This window comes from Pezoporus wallicus, unplaced genomic scaffold (assembly GCF_028554395.1).
Source record: "Pezoporus wallicus isolate ANWC-B61680 ecotype Strahan unplaced genomic scaffold, APGP_CSIRO_Pwel_v1 scaffold_2617, whole genome shotgun sequence".
Lineage (NCBI taxonomy): Eukaryota > Metazoa > Chordata > Aves > Psittaciformes > Psittacidae > Pezoporus > Pezoporus wallicus.
In genome coordinates, this window is record NW_026637592.1 from 621821 (window position 1) to 643245 (window position 21425).

General features: G+C 35.0%; 1 protein-coding gene across 5 annotated transcripts in view; it reads right to left on the reverse strand.

Moving 5' to 3' along the window:
* SPATA17 (spermatogenesis associated 17) overlaps positions 1 to 21425 on the reverse strand; it is an 80958-nt gene that overhangs the window by 36081 nt on the left and 23452 nt on the right. For all 5 annotated transcript variants that reach the window (XM_057406435.1, XM_057406434.1, XM_057406436.1 and 2 more), the window contains one exon: positions 11047 to 11170. In XM_057406435.1, coding sequence (XP_057262418.1) covers positions 11047 to 11170 — 124 coding nt within the window. The remainder of the gene's footprint in view (positions 1 to 11046; positions 11171 to 21425) is intronic.

Consider the following 21425-nt stretch of genomic DNA (forward strand, 5'->3'; position numbering starts at 1 on the left):
TGCAGAGTATCCATTTTTGTCTTTTCTATTTGTTATCTCTATGCGGAGATAAAGACTTAACTGTTTTTACCAGAATACCACAAAGAAATTATTAAGGAGTTTGCCTTGAAAGCTAAACTAAGAAGGAATGCAGCAGCAAAGAAATTGAAACAAGGGAAAGAAGGAAGGAAAGAAAAAGGTGGAGGTAAAAAGTGAAAGAAAAGGCTGTGTTGTTTATGGTGGTTAAGTTCTTCAGGAAAGGTCAGTGACCCCAAGTAGTATAATAAAATGTGAACAGTTTTAGATGCTGCAATGAAGGTATTATTTCTTATTCTTCTTTCTCACTTCTTGACTAAGCTTTTAAAGTCTACATAAATTACAAACAAAATAGCCCCTAATAGATACAGTGTAGCTACTGCACTGCAAATAATTACACACATGCAAAATTAGAACTTGCTGAAGATAAAACACAAGCATTATGTCAATGCAAAGTGTATCCTTATATCTTTAAAATATCTTTATCTAAACAATAATAAAGGCATGCTCTATTTTAATTACTTTTCCATATCAACTTTGAAAGACTGAAATAATCAACATGTATCATTACTATAAATGTTTCATTCAATAGTCATTTAATTTTGAAAACATAGCTTTGAGGGAGGAAGCCTTTCGCAAGTGATTCTCAGAGTAAGAACCTAAAGAAAGTCCTCCTTTCTCACTCTGGTCTTTCAATGAGGAGTAAATGAGAAGGAAAATACTTGAGCAAAATAGCTACTTAACTAGAAAATCCTTTTTTGCCCCAGTGTAATTTGCAAAAAAAACTAAGCAAGCTGAGAGGATAGGTAAGAGATCTTTAAAAGCCATAAAAGTAAAAGCATGAAGGAGAGCTGTGAATGAAATATTTGCTAGAGATGGGATTGCTGAATCAACACTGACCAGTGCACTTCATCATAATTATCAGGACATACTACTGCCAGGGGATTTATAAAAATCCCACTCAGCAAATAATTGCCCTGCTCTTAGGAGATAGTCAGAGTGTTAACACACTGTCACAGTCCAGTGTTTAGTAAGATATTCAACATTCAATTACTCTTGCTGAGAGCTAAAAGGAAACATGATCATTTCTCAGCCTCTGCTGTTATGCTTCCACATGAATTCCAGTGAACAATCTTGTTAATCCTCAGACATAGTTTCTCTAGGAGGTAAAAGAAATACCTTAAAACATTAATGACTCATAAGAAAAAAAAACAAAACACCTGTTTATGTGATGCTGTAATCATGTCTGTAAAAGAAAAGGAATTTAAAACTTCTAAATACCTAGTTTACTACAGGCTCTCAGACTATTCCATTTGTAGTGAAAATAAAAGGATAATACCTTTAACATGAAATTTACTGGGGAAAGAGCCATCTATAAAAATTCTGCAAATACTGTTCTAGCAACAACTATAATAAAACTATGTCCATGAACTCAAATTTGAAAGACCAAAATGTTTAAACCACATAACAATATATTCTACTAGGAATAATCTGTGATTTTTAAACCAATATAAATATATTTTTATATTAAAAATTAAGAACAATAGTGTAAACTTTATTCAAATATTGGGGAAATGCAGCAATGTGGTTTAACATTCCTGTTTGAGGTAAAATTTCCTTACCATGGCTGACAAGAGGGAAAATGTCACTGAGCTTTATAAATGTAGGTTCAGTTCTCACTGAGCTTAGGCCTGATCCTATAATCCTTATAAAAATATACTCTCAGGAATTTCATCTAAAAAAGAATTGGATGGCCTAGCCTATCATTGTACCTAAGATATTTTAGCTTTGTTTGAGATATTGCTTTTACGCAGAGAATGAGGAATTCATAAATGAGTGATGAGTAGTGCATGTTCTTTCAAGTGGGATTAATTACCTGTCTCCTGCTTAATATATATTCTGTTTCAACAAAGTAATAGGAGCATTAATTATTGTTATTTTGCCTTCAGATTGTAAAGCTTGGTTCAGTCCTTTTCATCTATGAAATGTTTGCTTGATATCAAAATAATAGTGTAATCACATTTTAAATGCACTTTTATAAGTAAACCCAGCTGCAATTTTATGGACTATACAATGAGTTGTTAAGGAAACACTGCAGTCCAGTACCCTGGCCACAGACCATAAAATCAACCTCTAAGCCTGCACACCACTAAGTTCATTGCAGGAAACCAAACTGTAATTGAGTCTCCAAACAGGTAGCAACTGCTTTTGTATTTTGGCAAAGAGACAAAAGAGAAACAAACTCTTGGTTTAATGCATGGATTGCTGTGGCACAACACCCAAAACACAGCAGCCCAGCATATGCAGAGGCACCTCCCAAATGTATCCACTTTTCATTGATTCTCTCTCTGACTAAGGCTTACTCTGTCAAATCTAATTCTCATGCAGGCTCTTGATGACTTGACTAGATCAGGGATAATAACTTGAATGAGGGAGTGATGACATGGGAAACAATATGATGATGAAGACACAAAACAGACATAAACCACTCCAAGTTCTTTTGCTGACTTCTCATTTGACTTCTAAGTGATTTTGAAACAAGCACAAAAATACAGTTCAACTTGCTGAATGAATTTATCTTAAAAATAGGAATGAGAAATTCCATTACTGTTACCATTTTTCCTTCAAGTGCTGGGATTGCTTATAGGATTATATACAAATTCTACGAATCTCAGAAAACCAACCTGTTTCTACAACCACCCTGTATAAATGGGAATAAAAGATCTTAGTATGAAGAATAATCTCTGAAGGTGATGGTGTTCTTCCATGTATCAATAACCACGTATGAATACACAGAATTTCCTTATTTCACAGGATTATTTTGAGGCTAAACTTACTTGTGCTTGTCAGAAGTTTTTAGAGCCTTTAAATGTGTGATATCATTTACATATTTAAAATTAAAACTCCCATCTACTGTTGTTTTCATAATGGAAAAGATTAGCTTTCTAAAAAAAAGGCAACTCGAAATTCACTCCTCACTGGATTGAGAAAAATTTTTGTAATTATACTATTTAGTACACCAGAAGTTACCTACAATATATCAGAAGACAGGAGAAGCCCTTCTTAAGAGATAGCAATGGAAATCATATAGAAAATATCTTTTTAAATTAAATAATTGCTAATTAGAGAATTCATTCACTTCTTCAAAAATATATAGGTGCACCTAAGCAATGTAATATTTCATTGCTTTTTATTGTTTCTTACATGTGTTGCATTGTGCTTACCTGTGAATCTTCTCTCACAGACATATGTTCTGACAGATTTATTAAACAATTTGCTGTAGTAAACCTATCGAATTAGACAATGACTAAATAGTCAAAAAGTGGCTGTGTATTTAACAAAGCAGTCTTCAATGAGACCAATATACAATGAGGTGAATGTTTAATGAATGGTCATAGTATTGTATACAGGAAAGAATGAAGAACAGGGAGCAGAACCATGTTAGTCAGATTTGTACAGGTAGTCAGAAATGAGTAGAAAACAGTGATGTACTAAGAAAAAAAAGATTAAGATGCTATGGAAAGATTGTTGAAAAAGAAAACCTGGAAGCAAAGAAAACAATAGATGGAGGAAGATATACTGGTTTTATCATGTCCACTGCAGGACAGACACAATTCCCAAATTAACAGTACCTATTAGATACCGAACAAAGACATTGAATATTGAATAAACTGTGCAAGTTAATGAGAGAACTTTACCATCATACTCTTCACTTGCCTAAGAGCTGAAAAACAAAAGAACTGGTGTGTACATCACTCATCTTGAAGTCTCATTAAAGCAAGGATACCATCAGCACCACTTCTTAATCAACAGGAAGGTCTGCTGTTGAGAAATATTGTGTTTTATCTTCATGACTTCTCCCAAGCTGTTCCTAACCTCTCTCTTCATAAGCACTTATTTCTTATTTAGCATGTACTTCGGATATAATAGTTTCAAAATCACCCGAGAAAGACCCTACATCACATTACACTTACAAAAACACCAGATAGACTACTACACATCAACCCCATTTATACCAGTAACAATTTCAGGAATGCCAGTGGAGTTCCACTCTGTGCAAATGTGCGCGAATGTGGCTCTGTGTGTGAGCTATTTAGCTGATATTTGCACTACATTGTAATTTCCTTGCAATATAGATTCTTTCTTGTATGTGTGTGTCACATCATACACAAAGCCAGCATTCAATATGAAACTCAGTCTTACCAGTTTTCTGACTCTGCAGCAATCCAGCCCTTTTGCCACCCCAATTGACAGTAATACACAATATGTGGTCATGTTTTTCTAAGATCTCAGCATGTACACTTTTGATAGATCACACAGCTTGTCCTTTAAACTCTGCCATTAATCCTGCCCACAGGAGTTGAGCAAGAAGTTTGTTGTCTAGAAAAAAATCCACACAAATAGAGATTATGCAATTCAAGTGCTGAAAAGGACAGTTTAAGTACAGGGACCTTTTAGCTAGAGGATTTTTAAATGACTAATGCTAGATTGAGCTGAATGCTCAATACATGGTAGATGCAGAGATGCCACTGTGCTATAATAACATATGCTTAGTATGAGTGACATGACTAGCAACAAGCTATTTAGAAGCAGCTCTGAGAAATATTTCCATGTCTACATGGATATGTCTTTGAAACCAGAGCTTGCATAGGATCAATCACAAAACAGCACTCAAACTTTACATCCTATCGCTGTTAAGCTCTTTCTAACGACAGGTGATTTTTTCAGTGTAAACTCTCATTTCTTTGCACAGTTACCCAGTTATCAAATGAACTGAAATGATTTTATAATAAGCAGCCTTTAGGAAAAATAGTTTGCAATACTGTCACAGAACATGCTGAAAATTATTCATTTTTTAAGTTCATTCACTCACTACATTTAAAAATAGGATGCAAGTATCTTGTTTTCTGTGAAGTATGACAAAGAAAGAAATTACTGATTTCTGTTGGAAGCACTCTCATTCACTACTTGAGCTAGAATGAGACTTAGGGCAAGAGTGAAAGGGAAAGAAGAACTGCTCACTGACACCAGGAAGAAATACATCTGAAATTGTGCATAGCCATCTATTTCTTATAGGAGGCAGATTATGGTATCAGCAAATAGCACTTCCCCAGCCTTTTCCCATTACTCCCTAATCTACAGAGTTACCCCTTTCTGGGCATGAAGTTCACCATGTTTGCCACCGTAGTTTTGGCTTTAATTGTACTTGCCCTCTCTAGGGAGACAACCACCCTTCTTAGAGAGAAAGAAAGGCTGATTGAAAAGGATATGATCAAAACAGAAGTTGTACACTTTGCCTTAATGGTTTTGGCAGAATGCACACCAGGTATATGGTGGCTTCCAGCACTTTACTTCTTTTTACACCAACATGATACTGTGATTAACAGCAGAATTACAGTCATGATTGTTCCCAGGATGCATAATCCTGAAGGGCAAGAACTAGACCCAAATTCCAAGAGAAATGACAATTCTTGATTGTGCGTGCAAATCGCTTAAAGTTCATTTTTGGAATTCAGACCTAGTGGAATATTAGTTCTAAGCAGAAACATTTTTCTTTGTTCAGGTATAATGTCTTCCAGAATCACAAACAGTTACTGGCTGCTTGCAGCTTACCTTACTTTGTCCTTCTTTATGACAGAAACATTAAGCAACATGAACTCAGATTCCTTTCAAGTGAACTGAGATGGTGTGTACAGTGCCCCATGAGGCACAAGAGTTGAACGATTTTCCCGCAGTGAATACCTGTGAACGGACTGATACATCTGGCTTCCAAGCTGGAAGTGAATACATGAAGAAGGCTAGCTGATCAAACATACATGTCACGAGTACTGTAACAAGGATTTAATGTAAATTGAGAATCCTTTGGAAATCATGTTTTATAAAAACAGAACACTGTGGCATGAAGTGCTTTATATACTAATGCTATTTAAATGTAGCTGCAAGCCTGCCTTAGAGCTAGGAAAGCTCATTCTCTCCTCTTTAATTTAAATGGGATTTTTTTATGGTACAAGCTTTGGAAAGACCTCAGAAATATCAGACTTCTTGGCAGAGAAGTGATGAGTGTACATTAAACACCCATGGATAGGTGGGGACGTTCAGTGATTGGGAAACCTACATTAAAAAACAATCAAAAATTAACCATTTTAGTTCATCTTCAGGAAGTATCAGTAGTCATAATGAACGATAATTTCATCCCTGGAATGTTTTTTGAGACAGGATAACAAAATTACAACAGTAAAGAGGGAGGAAATAAAATGTAAAAGGTAACAGCTAATTCATTCTTCATGCTAGCTCAGTCCTTGGTCTTTCCTGAACAGACACTGCCAGCAGTAACAAATTACGTATAATCATTTTGTGATGTGGACTGTTCACTTGGGACTGAGCTCAAATGACCAAACTTGCAGCCTTGTCTCTTAAACTGTGGATCTGAAGATCAAAGGCCAGAGCTTTATCCACTGAGTCCTCACCTTTATAAGAATAAAACTGCCAGGTGTCCGCACACAGAGTGGGTGTCAAACAGTGTCATTTCAGACCAATTGTTTTCAAGTTCTTACAGGACAGCACATTAGGTTAGAAGCATATAAATCAGTTGTGGTTTCTGAATATTCATTAACCTGCTCCAGGAAGGATTTTGTGGTTTTTTTTTAATTCCTCACTTAGAACATTTACACCTGAATTCAACAGAATTAACTCCTGATTTCCAGTAGCATACAAAGGGGACATACACAATCAGTGTAATTCTTACAAATTGCCATTTCTGTTGATAGGAAAAATGTAATTAAAAAATACCCCAGCATTGAATAGAATTTGAATTTTAAATATTTAACTCTATGAACTGACAGACTGATACAACTGACTCAGGTGTTATAATTTTGAGTTTGACAATAACGAAAGAAAATCAAAACAAAACTGATTTGAGAAACAAAAGCTAAAAAGTAATCTTGGGGCATGTTTTTGCTACCTTTATCCTCAAGAGCCCTAATCAAGAGTCCACATAAGTTTGGTAAATGACTCCTATTACCCTAAAGTAGAATTGCTTATGGAGTATGGGTGTTACACAGAGAAAGAACTGAAAAATTCAGTTCTCATTGTTGAAATTAGAACTTTTCACTGTCTTAGATGTTTAACATCTGTTATGGTTTTTTGAAGGTTGGAAATATCAATGACAAGAATCATGCAAACACATGATCCACCAGATGTGAGCTTTTCATACCAACTTCCACCAAGTGCCACCAATTTATTCAGCAATTCTATGTTCCATTGACTTTAAAGGCCATTTGTTAGCACTTTGCAAAGGATGGCCCTTCCTACAAATGTCAGCCTTGAGAATATGACAAAGAGCAGAAGTAAGAACCTATTTAATTATTTAAAGGGGATGTACAGGGACATAGAAGAATAATCTACATAAGTAAACATGTTTATAATACAAAACCACGTTTAATAAGTAGCTCATTTGTTAATGACAACTAAAAAAGGGATCATTACCACTGTAGTAGCAATAGCATATTGTTAGTATGGACTAATAAGAAAAACTTTATATGTTTCGTGCTGCAATAAGAAATTGCAATGCAGTTCATGATCAACCAGGTAAAACTCACCAAAAAAACCACACCACTATTATTTCTACCATGTGATAACCGATAAGGAATGAGAAGAAATATTCTTTACAAAGACAAAGGCTTGTTAAATTTGTACTGCAATTTTTATCATGTCCATCATGAAGCTGGAATTTATCAAGCTGTTAAGGTAAAAACAGACAAGGGAAATATTGCTTTATATACATACATTTTCGAATCTGAAATAGAGAGAATCTTAGTTTGAAAATGGGATTTAGCTGGGCAGTTGCCACCTCCAGATCTATTCCTGCTGTATTTTACACTGGAATTTCTTGCAACAAGCAACCAGTGAATGAAAGGACAACATAATTCACCACCTGATAAGAAGAGCACAGACTTGACTGTTGGGTTTGGGTTTTGTTTTTTCATAATTATAGGAATCAAACAAAAGAATCTCATGTGTGTAAGATGCTACTGGAGTTGGTTTTGACACTACTGGCCTATATAGCAAGTTGGTTAAAAGCTCAGTATTTCATAACCATGATGTTTTAGAGCTCAGGCTTTATTTCTCCAGACATTATTTGGCAACTAAATTAATTTAAATTAAAAAAAAAAACCTTCTTTTTTTTTAAGCCCACTTTTATGCCTACAAATTGGGTTGTATTTGTGTTGCACAGGTACAACTGGTACTACAGGAAAAAAAAAGTGTGCTTTTAGTAAAGCAAAAAATTGTGTTTTCAAGTTGGCAGGATGCATAACATTGTTCTTTCACAGAAAGACAATTGGTAATTATATTATTAATATCATTAGTAACTGTCAATTAGAATTACTACTATTAGTAATCATTGATTATATGAATACCTTGTTTTAACTTTCTTTTCCTTAAAATTCTTTGCTAAAAATTAAAATCTGAATGAAATGATTTTAGATCAGGTCAGATATAAGAAGGAAGTTCTTTACTGTAAGGGTGGTGAGGTACTGGAACAGGTTGCCCAAAGAAGTGGTAAATACTCCATCCCTGGCAGTGTTCAAGGCCAGGCTGGACAGAGCCTTGGGCAGCATGCTCTAGTGTGAGGCATCCCTGCCCTTGCCCATGGCAGGGGGGTTGGAATGAGATGATATTAAGGTGCTTTCCAACCCAAACCACTCTATGATTCTATGATTCTGTGATTTCCCTGAATGTCAGTCTCATAGCAATGGTACTCAATATACACACACCTCCCCTTCAAAAATGTGGGAGACTGCAGGCAAAACAAATGTAGGTGTGCCTATATAATACCTTGTAGGCAGATCAAACTCCTTCCTCCTGAGTTTAAAGCATATGCACACTTATTCTGCCCCTATTTCGAGCTGATCAGGAGCTGTGTAAGCTGTCTGTTCTTGAGCTAATATACCATAGCTCTCAACAGGGCCGATTGGTTTGTGTTGAGCCCCACGTTATAGCTGCAGATTGGCTTGGAAAGTAATCAAAGCAAGCTCACATCTGGCTATGTATGACTATGTGTATATACCTGCTACCAGTAACAACAACTAATGCATACTAATTTAGAGTTTGATACCCATTTCTTCCTCATTTTTTTCTTTATAAAGGTAACAGTTTATGCAGTAACTAAATGCTTGAATAGCAAGTTAATTAATGAAAAAGACAAAACACATTGACTTCATCATAGTCCATGTTATTACATACGTACTAGACATACATTCATGACACTAGCACTCTTGGTTTTTACTTTTTGACATGTAAAACAATGCTAGCAATCAGGAATGGGCACAATCTATACACACACACACACACACACACATATATGTAATATGATGAATACCTATATTACCTGTGGAATAAGAAGAGCAAATTCTGTAGTCAATAAAGGATTCACAGACTGTAAGGCCAGAAAGGATCACTGTATCATCTGCTACATTCTGCAATACTGTGATGTTTGATAATCTCCCTGTTTAAATTGTAACACTTCTGAGATGGGTTTCTTGGCTTCAGCTTATAGGGAGTGGAGAATGGGACTTGACATGTCCTTCTTGACTAGAACTGAGAAGCAACAACTCCTTAATTCTTTTCTGTCAACAAGTAAACACCCTTTTCTCACTCTTTTTGCTTGTGGAAAAACAAAAAGATTCAAAACTATCAATCGCATACATTTGAAACAATTATTGCAAATATGTATTTTGCAATGCTGCTCATATAACCTGCCTGAACAACTGCAGCCTTGATACATAAGGTGGCTCAGCTCCATCTGCACCTTGTTATGCATGGCAGGAAGGGGAGGGAATTGCAGTAATAACGCTATGAAAACACTGCACAGATTATTCTTAGTATTCTAGATCTGTATTTGGACAAATAAATTATTGTGAACTATTTTCAGTTATTAACTAGCTCCCCTATCTAAAAGCCACTCAGAAAACTTGTCATGCTATACTCTAATAATATTTTACTATGTTTTCTTTTTCTAATAAAATAACTTAAATTTGATTTATAAAATGAGTTTTCATAACTGATATCCAGTTAATTATACTATATTTTTATTTATTGGATAGATCACAATTGATTCTCAGACAGAAAGATTAAGTTTTTTGTCACTAAGTGTCATGGTATTTTTCCTGCGTTGTTTAGAATTAACAGTTCTTACACAGAGATTTCAATTAACAACCTATGAAAAGCAGACACTTAGATCATACCAGCATTCCCTGATTGCATATAAATTCATCTGAAGAACAACCAGTCACTGAACACTTACGGACACAAAATCTTTTATAAGTTCACAAAAGGGGACTAAATAAAGCAAACTCACAAGCTTTACCAGCCATATCCATTTTGTCTAAGATATATCTACTACCATATTTAACTGTCTGTAAAGCAGCCTATGGAAGAAAGCTTAGAAAAATATACCACTTTTATCAATACAAAGCAAATTAATGCAGAAATACTTGAAATTTATGAGGCATTTCTATATGAAAACAATCATGCTAAATAAGCTGATTCAGGCAGCCCTAGGAAAAGCTTCAGTTGAAAACCTGCACTTCCAATCTATCCTAAACCCGAGCAGAACACAGCACCAATCCCAGCATTTGCTCAATTAAAAGAAAAAAAAAGGAAAAAAATTAAATCCCTTCACAGCTTAATAACTTGTTAGCTCTTGACAAGTGCAACAACACAACAATAAGCCAGTCAAAATGAGTTTTTAAAGCGAGGTTATGCCCTTCATGTTGTGTTATCACAGTGGCAGATCAAACTGCTGACTTGGACTCTTTCTGCCACCAGTGCTGATGCTGCCTCTATGAAGCTACTGTCACAGAATAGTCATGGTACCTGCTCTGGCCTATAGAAAAGCACTAAATTGAACTCGAAGTAGTGTCTTTGTGTTATCTTTTCAACAAGTCATGTCCCATTCAGCCTGCTAGTTTATCTCTGTCAGGCTGGGGGCCCAAGTGGTTTGCATGAGCTGTCAGGGACAGGTACACCAACCTGCTTGGTGCTAAGGAGGTAATGCATCTTTCGAGCTTGGTATTTCTTTTTCTTTCCTTTCTTTTCCAGGTCTTTCCTTTTCTCTTCATTTTCCATCATTTCTGTGTACTTTTGCAGTTCACCCCTGTAATAAAATATGTCTGCTAATTATTCTACAACAATAAAAGGTGTGCTCATGTTTTATTTTACTTCAACACTTTTATAGCATCACAGTATTCTGTTATTATGTATTAACAGTATACTAACACTACTGGAATGTAAAATTACAGTTCATTCAGTTGCACAACAGCAGGATTCTACATGGATATAACTGCGAAGAAACAGGATTAAAATGATAAAAACTATGAACAGTATATTTAGTTCATATTGCTTACTCTTTCGAAGAATATGCTAATGTATGTATTTTTATAGCTTGATAAAACAGCATTCATTTATGTCCTTTTTTTATCTTTCAGCATCATCTCAGTTTGAACTTCTCTAAGCACAAATTATTATAATTTAGTGATTTTCCTTCAAATGGTTTCAAAATAAAAGTTGTTCACTTATGTTTCAGCTAATACCTTGCAATGCCTCCTTCTGATCTGCAGAGAGAGAAGATCTTATAGAATGAGAGAGGACAGTAAACACAGGATAAGAGTTGACATACACTCCTAGATCCTCGAGCCATCTGCAATGCTGAGAGTGTAGGCATACAGAACTCGATGTAAACCTTTTACATGTGCAATGTCCTTTAGAGGAGTTTCCATGGCATTAGGCTTCTTACACAGATCTGACAGCAACAGTACAGGCCACCACTAGAAACATGAATGTAAATTCCTCATGAGCCACTGCATGACAGAGGCTTGCAAACACATAGTGTTATCTAAAGGGATAGGTCTGTGTATTCAGAAATATTCAGTCATAGAAAATTATATCACTGTAAAAGAAAGAAGGAACTGTACTGAATACCAGCTCACAAAGAACATGAAAACTCACAATGTTAACTGAATGTTTGGAGAAAAACTTTCACAGCAAATGGCTGTAGATTTCCTCCTCAATGGTTTTTTTCATAGAGCCAGGCTTGCCATTAATTATGCAGAGTTGAGTGAATGAATGTTCTGTAGGAAACAAAATTCCATGCTACTGTGCATAGTGCAGGTGTTATGGAATTTTTTTGACCCAGTTAAAAAAGGTTAGTTTGATTAACATCTGTTATTTTGGTTATTATGAAATAGCTAGTTCAAATTAACCTGTATGCCAAAGCCACCAAGCATATTCAGTCAAGCATTTAGATTGTTTAAAAGTTAATTAAGTGAGTAAATTCTAGTTTGTTTTTTTTTTTTAAGCATGTGTGTTTATGAGGAAATAAAAAGCAAAGAAAAATACAGTATTCACATATTTGGGTGATTCCAGTATTCCCACAAAACAGATTATTTAGAGAGGTCCACATTTGTAGTGTCAGTTGTTTCAGTGAGTACCAAATAAGACACTCAAGGACAAGGGTCGAATCCTGTCAAAATATGCACATGGATAAGCTTGCTGATATGAATAATCCCATGGGAAAGTCATATTGCTCCTGAAAGTGGTTTTAAAATTGTGATTCAGACTTATTCTTGATATTTTAATTATCCGAAATCTATATTAGTTCCTCAAAACATGCGAAAGAGCAATAAGTGCTTTATAAAGATGAACCCCATGAAATCACATCCCTAAATACAAGTTGCAATGTAGAATTTTTGTTTCAAGCTGTCTTTCAATTTTTTTCCATGAACTAAAATAAGTAAAATATTAAGCAGTTGAACATGTTTTATTCAGATGTAAAATTAAAAATCAGAATTAAAAAAAAAGAATCAGAAAAGACCTATAGGTCTGTTTCACTCTCTGGACACACTTTTTGTTGCAGTTTACTGTTAAAGGCTGCTAATACAATATTTCACACAAGGTTACTTATGAAGCACACTGACGTTTAAAAATCACCATGCTATGCTTTTGCAGCAGTGTAATTTTTTTCCAACATAAGATTAAATTGCAAAATAAATGAATTACTTAAGAGTGGCATGGCCCCCATTTTGCCACCCTTCTCTTGAAAATTGCTTATTAATATGAAAAAAAGAAGTTGGAAAATAGCCTGTTTTACTTTATGCATAGCGTTTTGGGGCCTCAAAGCCTGCTGAGCCGGACTAGCTGCACATTTTAGATTGTGCTGGCAAGCGGGGAGGATGACCTTTCTGACCTGCATCTCAAGGCTATTATTAATCGCTAAGTAACCTGGTAAAGCCAAACAAATTTGTTTCCATTGAAAGGATCTCTATCTGTGTCTGAGAATTTGTGCTGTACCAAACAAACCTCATTAACCGTGTCCATTTTTGACAAAGAACTAGGAGTTGGAGAGATTGGCGACCTTTCTTTGTCCTTAAGGTACAGATATCAGAGTCACTGCTTGGAGGTACATAAGCATTTTTACTTGGAAACAATTTGTTCTATATAGATCAATCATAAACAAATGAATAAATAGACAATGCATACAGTATCAACTTTGTTCTTTCATTTTATGCCACTTTACTTTCAGCATCAGTGTATGATCCATATTACATATTTAGTACTATTTCTTGCTCCTTTTTGATTAGAGTCCCCTATTCAGCTTCAGTGTCACTATTTATAACTGATGAAATGTTTATCAACATATTAGTACAGTTAATTCATGTTCTCACATACTCATGCACTTCTCCCGAGCCGTGGATATGGATTTCATTGTTATTTAGAAATGATAAAAATATAAATTGGCATCACAGATATAATGATTATGGGATGCAAAATATTTCCCATTGTCATTAATCTGAATTTACCAGATTAGTTTGAATGAATGAATACTAATTATTATTTGCTGAAATTATATGGTCTAAAATACTTATTGAAGTCCAGTGGAATTCCTGATCCTTTCAGACAGTACTATCATCCAAATCATCATGATCCTTCATTGTCATCATGTCCTCACTAATGCTGTACCATAATTGACTAGAAGTTTGAGGTTTTTTAAGCAGCTACAAATGATTTTCAACACACTTTTGCAGCCTATACATTTTGTCAGTTGTGATAAAATATTTCTATCATGAATTATACTGCTCTGTACAGTTGTACAGAACATGCAGACAATTCTGTCTTGGGGATAATACTTCCCAAGATGATTCCCTTCTGAGAGGCAGTACAAAATAAGGGGTATGTAGCAGTCCGAACATTGTTTGACCGGAAAGCACAGATGCTTTAGCATAAATACAGATTTATTCGAAAGCTACTGGAACCTGAAAGTTTTATCTCCTTTATCATACTTTCAAGAATTTGAATAGGAGCAAAAAGCAGAGAAGCTGAAAGCATTTGGATATGAATATACTATTTCACACATTAGCAGATTAATACTAACATACTATGTATGTGCAGAGGGTTTCACTGTTACCATACAGAAAACTGTATATAAGCATATGTGATACTAAAGACTTAAACTTCCAAAGAGTGTTAGAATTCCAGATAGCTTATATGTAAATGTGTTTACAGAGAAGTTTCATGCTTGTGACCTTCTACATGTATGCATTTCCAGAGAAAATAAATCCAAATCCCATTAAAGTCAATTGAAAATTCGTTGAAATTAAATGATCTTTGGATTAAACCCTTACACTCACTGTCAGTCTTCTCTTTGTTCATACGTATCTTTGGTTCATTGAGCAATGGTAAGCATTCTTTTTTTGGTATTGCTTGGTACAGTACTGTTTACTAAACTGCTATGACTGAAAAAGACGGTAACGTTTTTAGCACAGAGTATTTTCACTATCTTAAGTCTTATCTCAGTATATTAACAGCATCTACTGCACTTCCTACAAACCTGGCTTCCCATATAAGCTTAGCTCAATCAGAGTTTCTCCCACACAGATTTTTACAGATTACCTTTGTAAGTTTTGATCAATGTAGTATCTTATCATGACCTGAAACTGAGTTCAACAACACAGAAGAATTTTATTGTTTTCTTGTGTTTTTTGGTGCAAGTTTAGGGTGCTTTCTTTTATTAAAGAAGCGGCTAATACAAAGTGTGTTTTCCTTGTCATAGGGAATGTTTTATGTAATTGAAAATAAACATAATATTATCAATCTATGTGCTCAAAGCCCAAAATTCAAAATGATCCTGAGTAACAAATCCTAAAGAAGCTGTTGATTTGTTAATGAGAAAATTATTTGCTTTATATAGTTTGAAAAGAAAACATTTTCATATGTCAAGGTAACTTATTGTTATTCTGATACTTCATTATGCAGTAGGCAGTGGTGCTGGTTCCAGCTATGAGATGCAAATTCGGTTGACAGTGCTCCTGCTGTCTGTATAAAGGTTAAAAATACACATATAATATTGCTTCTGGCACTTTTGGAAAGGTCTTCGAGTGGTGATTTCAGTAATATACAGATTTTAATAATTCTGCATAGAACTGCAGCATTTTATGAATTCACACTGACATACATTTATTGAATTTTATCAAACTATTGCATTCTGTTTGCATTTTCACTAGCATTCTGTGGTCCTTTAACAAGATAACCATAAAATTATGATATTAACTAAAGGGCATCCGAGAACATCAATAATTAGTGTAGTTGCCTTGGGTAACCAGAAGAGTATAAAGTTATAGTGATTTTAAACAGTTCAGACCACAAATCATCAAATTCCTGCAATTTAGGCAGTAGGCAACTTTAGCATAAATGGATAACCTAAACTGATTTTACCTTCCTGACTAGACATCATCCTCTCTGCTCAAATGCAGAACATGAAATTAAATATGAAATTAGGGGGACAATACTATCAGTACACCTCTTCATGTCACCTGATTTCACATTGCATTGGTGGAGGTGAGAATGGAATATGCCCTGCCATGATAATATCGTTTGATTTCATCTATTCTATCTAGGAAAAAAATAAACAAATGTACAGACTAGGCAAGGACATAAAAATACTTCAGAGAGCTCCACACTTTAAAGTATGAACAGAGCACACATATACATACTTGGGTTAGCTATGTACCATCAGATAGCTTGATCATCCTTAACCTTTTTCTGATATTTTGAGCACTCCCACTCTGATCTACTGAGAAGAAAAAAGCAGCTCTGCAACCCACTTACTCGTCTCTACCATTAGATATACTACTGTGTATCCTGCTATCATCACTTGACCAAAATGTTTGATCAGAAGTTGCAGTGAAACAGATGCTCAAAGAGGCAGTTAGTTATTAGCAGTACAAGGTAACTTACTGCCTAGGAGACATACCCCAAAGGGGTGTCCAACATTCTTATTTTATTATTATTATTTTAAATGTGAATGATGTTTACATCAACCCATTCAACAACTTAATCGTGACACCCTCTTCAAATCTGGAGGAACAGTAGTGCTCTGTCATTGCAGTGAACAGGAATCTAATATGAATCCTTAGGATGAAGAAAATTAAAATACATAAAAGTAATGTGTGGGCATGAAAAACACCCTATAGTTTCTATTCTTTTTTCTTTTCAGAAAGAAATTCATAACACCTTAAAATCCCATTATAATTTACACATAGTAGAACATACTCTGTCCATCTATTCTTAATCACATAGTGTACACTGACAATGGAATTAAGTGACATACCAGTTCAGCTGTCAAGGTCCACAATGTGATCAATATACTACACAGGAAATGCAGTGAGCAGAGTGGTGAAGGGCATACAGTGAATGAATACTTTGTGCAGATCAGGAGATCAGGACACAGCATGTACCAGATGATAGGAAAGAACAGACTGATGTATCCTTCTTACCCTTCCAATTTCCTCAGCTGCACAGTTACTGAAGAGAAGGCAACAGCTTTTCAAAATACTGACTGCAGAGCCAGTTTATAACTAAAATGGATGTATTTTCAGTAATCCATTACACAGAATCTTCTAATCAAGGTTTAAACAACAATTCATACAGAATTTTTCCTCACACCTATTTAAAAAATACTTTTTTGGTAATATAGAATCTTTTCAAATGATTCCATTGTCTGGAAACATGCAAGTTTATTGGTCCAAAGTCTTTTTTTCCCTTGTGTGTAAAAATCCTTCAGCTCATACTCATTGGCAGCACAAAACGTTGTGAAGTTAAAAATAATTTGTTAAAGGTCTGATTTAAACAAAGCTGTTTTGTTAGCTTAACTATTTTGATCTAATTAAACTGTAAATCTGGCACATTATGGATGTAGCATAAGAGTAAATATAACACAGAAGCTTCTGTTGTCTGAGAAACTGGATATAAGTATCCTGGTTCAACTTTATTTATGCTCAAATCTATACCACTAAAGCTAACCATAACAAGAAAAATGTTTTCACTCCATTTCTGTTTGCTATTGACCCCTTCATGGAAAATCAGCCTGATTGATTAGCTTAAACACTGGAATTAGTATCTGGGGGTAACAAAGCTGATCTGGTCCAGAATGAGTAACAAAATCCTCACACAAATTATCCTGATAGCAGTTTAGCAGTAGTGGTCATTTCCAGCACAGTGTCAGTGCTAAACTGCTAAGAGGGCATGTTCTTCATTTTTCCAGCAACATATAAGAGAGGATGTCTACCACAGCTAAATACCATTGAAAGTTTTCTAGTGAATGTCATGTGAAAGTATCTGTTTCCTTCTAGCACTGCAATTCCCAGAAGACTATATATGCTACCATCTGCACTGTAATAACCAGAGGAAAGCACACTGATATGTTTTGCTACAGTTAAGCTGTTCCCAGTACTAGAATGAACTCATTTAGGCTGTTATCTCTCTGCTGCAGTGCAGGACAATGTAGACATATCTGTATTCCTTTTACTTTAATATATGGCAACATTTACAATACTCAACATTATGTGATTTAGAAAGCAAACATGACATTACAACTTCTAAAGGTCATCAGCTAAGTTGATTTACCCTCTCAGAGTATTATGAAACAATTTGACTGAGCTCAACTCCCCAGCTCACATTTTTCACTTACTTTCATATAAAAGTCTGCATATGTTTGCAAATAAAATGGTAAACTTTGTTCACATTAAATAGGTTTTACAATGGCAAGGCAGGGAGAGCTTTTATGTATTGACCTATTTTGTACAGCAGAAGAAGTAGGAAATCTTATCTCTTACTGTCTTGAAAAGCTTGAAGTAATCAACGCTCCCCCCAAATCAGGCATTTTTTAGCATAGTATGCAAAAATTACACTCAGAATTAAAGTCTGTTGTCTGAAATTTGGGCTCCATCATATAAACCAGGCTACATTTAATTAGGCTACATATAATTATACATTTAGGCATCCCATTATTCATGCCTAAAGGGTACATCCAACATTTACATTCTATTGTCTATACCTAACCACATAATTTCCTGATATGAGTTCTAGATCCTTTCTTGAGTAGCTAAACACAATGCCAGGTGGTAGTGAGGCCTCCCACTATCAAGTACAAGTAGACTAATGAGCGCTGCATGATTTTGGGTGCCATGCAGCCGAAAGATCAAATTGGTTTGTTAGATGAGGCTGTAAGCATTTTGCAATCAGTTAGTTATTGGATAAGAAAAGAATAACCTACTTGCAGAAAAGAGGTCGAAAATGTCGCTGTCTCAAAATACTTCAGCAAAAGGGAAAAAAAAAAAACACCAGAACTGAGTTCTGATGCTGTTAGTATTTTAAAGTCTGTTGAAAAGTATCACAAGAACTATTTTAAGCATAGGGACAATATCTTCAAGTGACCTCCACTCTTTATGTTTAGCACAAAGAATACTAAAAGCTGGGTAGATTAATGTACTGATGCTAAATATGAAAGGAGTTTTCAGTCTAGTACAGGAAGACATAACAAGAAGTTAACAATAAAATAAAAATGTTTCAGTAGAGAAATATGTGACATATTTTGAACACCAAAGGTAAATTGACACTTAAGTCTTCTGATTTTCTTTTGTTTCTTTGGAGAACTCAAAAATAAGCTACATTCCAGCACGTTCTGGTAAAGCTGTATGTGTAAATGAAGTAATCACTGTTGTATCTATAGATACACTCACATATGAGCTGGAATATTTGGATAGCATAGAGCAAGCTTAGTTACATAATTATTTGTACACAAATAAAAGAAATATCTAGTTTTCGAATGTAACACATACATTCATGCATTTAAATTCTATGCTTCGTTATTAAGCTGAAAATTGCCCACCAAAAAGAACCATGCCCCTTTTTTAATGACAAAAGAACTGCTGTGATTTGAGTAAATAGCACATAAAATTTGTCATTCTTCTAATGACCTAAACAGCTCAAATTACTCCAAAAGGCACATGAAAAAATATTTATATACTTCTTCATGAGTATTTAGTCCTCAAATGCTAGAGCTCTTCCCTGATAACCTAGTATACCCTGTATATCGATGGCCTGTCATGTCTCTACAATTAGATAAAACAGAACTGCTATAATGTAATCAGTTACAACCTGAAAATTATATTTTGAAAATCAAGTTTATTAATATGTAATCTTTAGGTAATCATATTTATCCTCCTAATTTACACAATATTTATGATACTCTACATGTCCTTGAAATAGGGAACAGGGACACTATGCTATGAAAAAGTGGCCTAGCTGCTGGAGTTCATAAATTTTGTTCAGCTTTGGATGAGTTCAAAGAATTGCCATGTAAGAAAAGCCTTACAGAGGGAATTTATCTGATTATGGCAGTAATAATTACCCAGCTGTTTATTGCAGATAGAGAAATAATTCATGTAGGCAATAGGCCGTGGTGGCAATGACACTCCGCATTTAGTAAATATGCAAACTGTTCACTTCTAATTAACCAAGCTAGAGGATGCCCTTATTAAATGTATAAACTAAAAGTGCCTTCCTGACAAGTGATGAATTGTTACATTGCACAAACTCTTGCCACAGAATTACTGGAGTGAACTTGGGGCTTAACTTCATTAAGAGATCTTGTGGGATAGTTAAATGAGGATGGACAGCGTAACAAGACCTACCTGACAGTCAATGATATGTTAGAGCGTAATGAAACTGTACCTCTTCCCCTTTTCTACTTATTTTGCAGTGAAGGTCCTGCCTCAGACAAATATAAAACTGTGAAGTCTGTCTATGGAAGACAATATAAAATGCTAAGGTTAGTCAGTCTGTCTGCAGAAAATGCTTTATGGGCTCTTTGTAATTTAAAATAGAAATCTATCCAGACACTACAGTGCCTTCAAAGCTCACAGGTATAAAACTATTGTTACTCTACAATACTGTTTTATTCTATTTTCACCAAAAGTAGTCAGCTCCATCACACTTTATTTGGTCCAATGAGTCAATGCAAGGATCTCAAATTTCTTTCTACACACTCAGATTAAAAATTTTCCATTGGATACAAGTGAAATAAGGCTTAATGTTAAATCTGTTACCCCTAATGGTGTTCTCAGTGCTATACAAAAATACATGAGAAAATATAGCCTTCATATTTTTCAAGACTAGAATCTAAGCAGTTACTTATGGTTACTTACAATACCCATGTCTACCTGCAAAACTTGATCAGTGTTACACAGAACTAAAACCAGGGTAAGACTGCTTTCACCACTTGCTCAGAAGAGACATGAACAGAGTAAGGCACATGAGGTATATCTAGCTGAACCTGCACTGGAAATTCAGCTTCTTGTGTAATCATAGGGGTTTCTACCTTAACCTCAGTGTATTCAGAAAGTGCTTTCTTTGGAGTTAAAATAGGCGCTGCCTCCTCTATAGCTTTAGCCTACTCATTTCAATTTGATGATCAAACTAAAAAGACAGAAAGTCCATCTAAAATGTCTGGTTTGCCAAATGCATTATTGAAAGCCTATATATGCTGTTTAAAAGCATATATGTAAATGAAACTGTATTAGTATGTATAAAGGTAGGCAAAGAGAAGACCTAAAAATGGACTGACTTGTCAAAGAGGGTATTTATGCTCAGAATGTGTGAATAAAGCTGGATTTGTGGGAAACATGTTTAGGAAGGAACAACCATCATAAAATGCACAACTGTGGAAACTATTCTGACCAGATATGAGACTCTTTACAGTTTATCATTTTAAAGCTTTTCTCTGGTCTAACTCCCACTTAATTTAATATTGGTATCTTCATATTGTTCAATGGAAACCAGGTCAAATCACAGAGAAGAATCAAATAACTCATTTTTATATCCTAGTCATCCTAACATCAGGTTTGTAGCTATGGAAGTACTACAGGATCCTCAGTCAATACAGTACTGAGTTTCCTACGAGATCTATCAGTTATACCTACAATCCTCTGGAAAAGACAAAGATCATAGAACCATAGAATCATAGATTAGTTAGGGTTGGAAAGGACCTAAAGATCATCAAGTTCCAACTCCCCTGC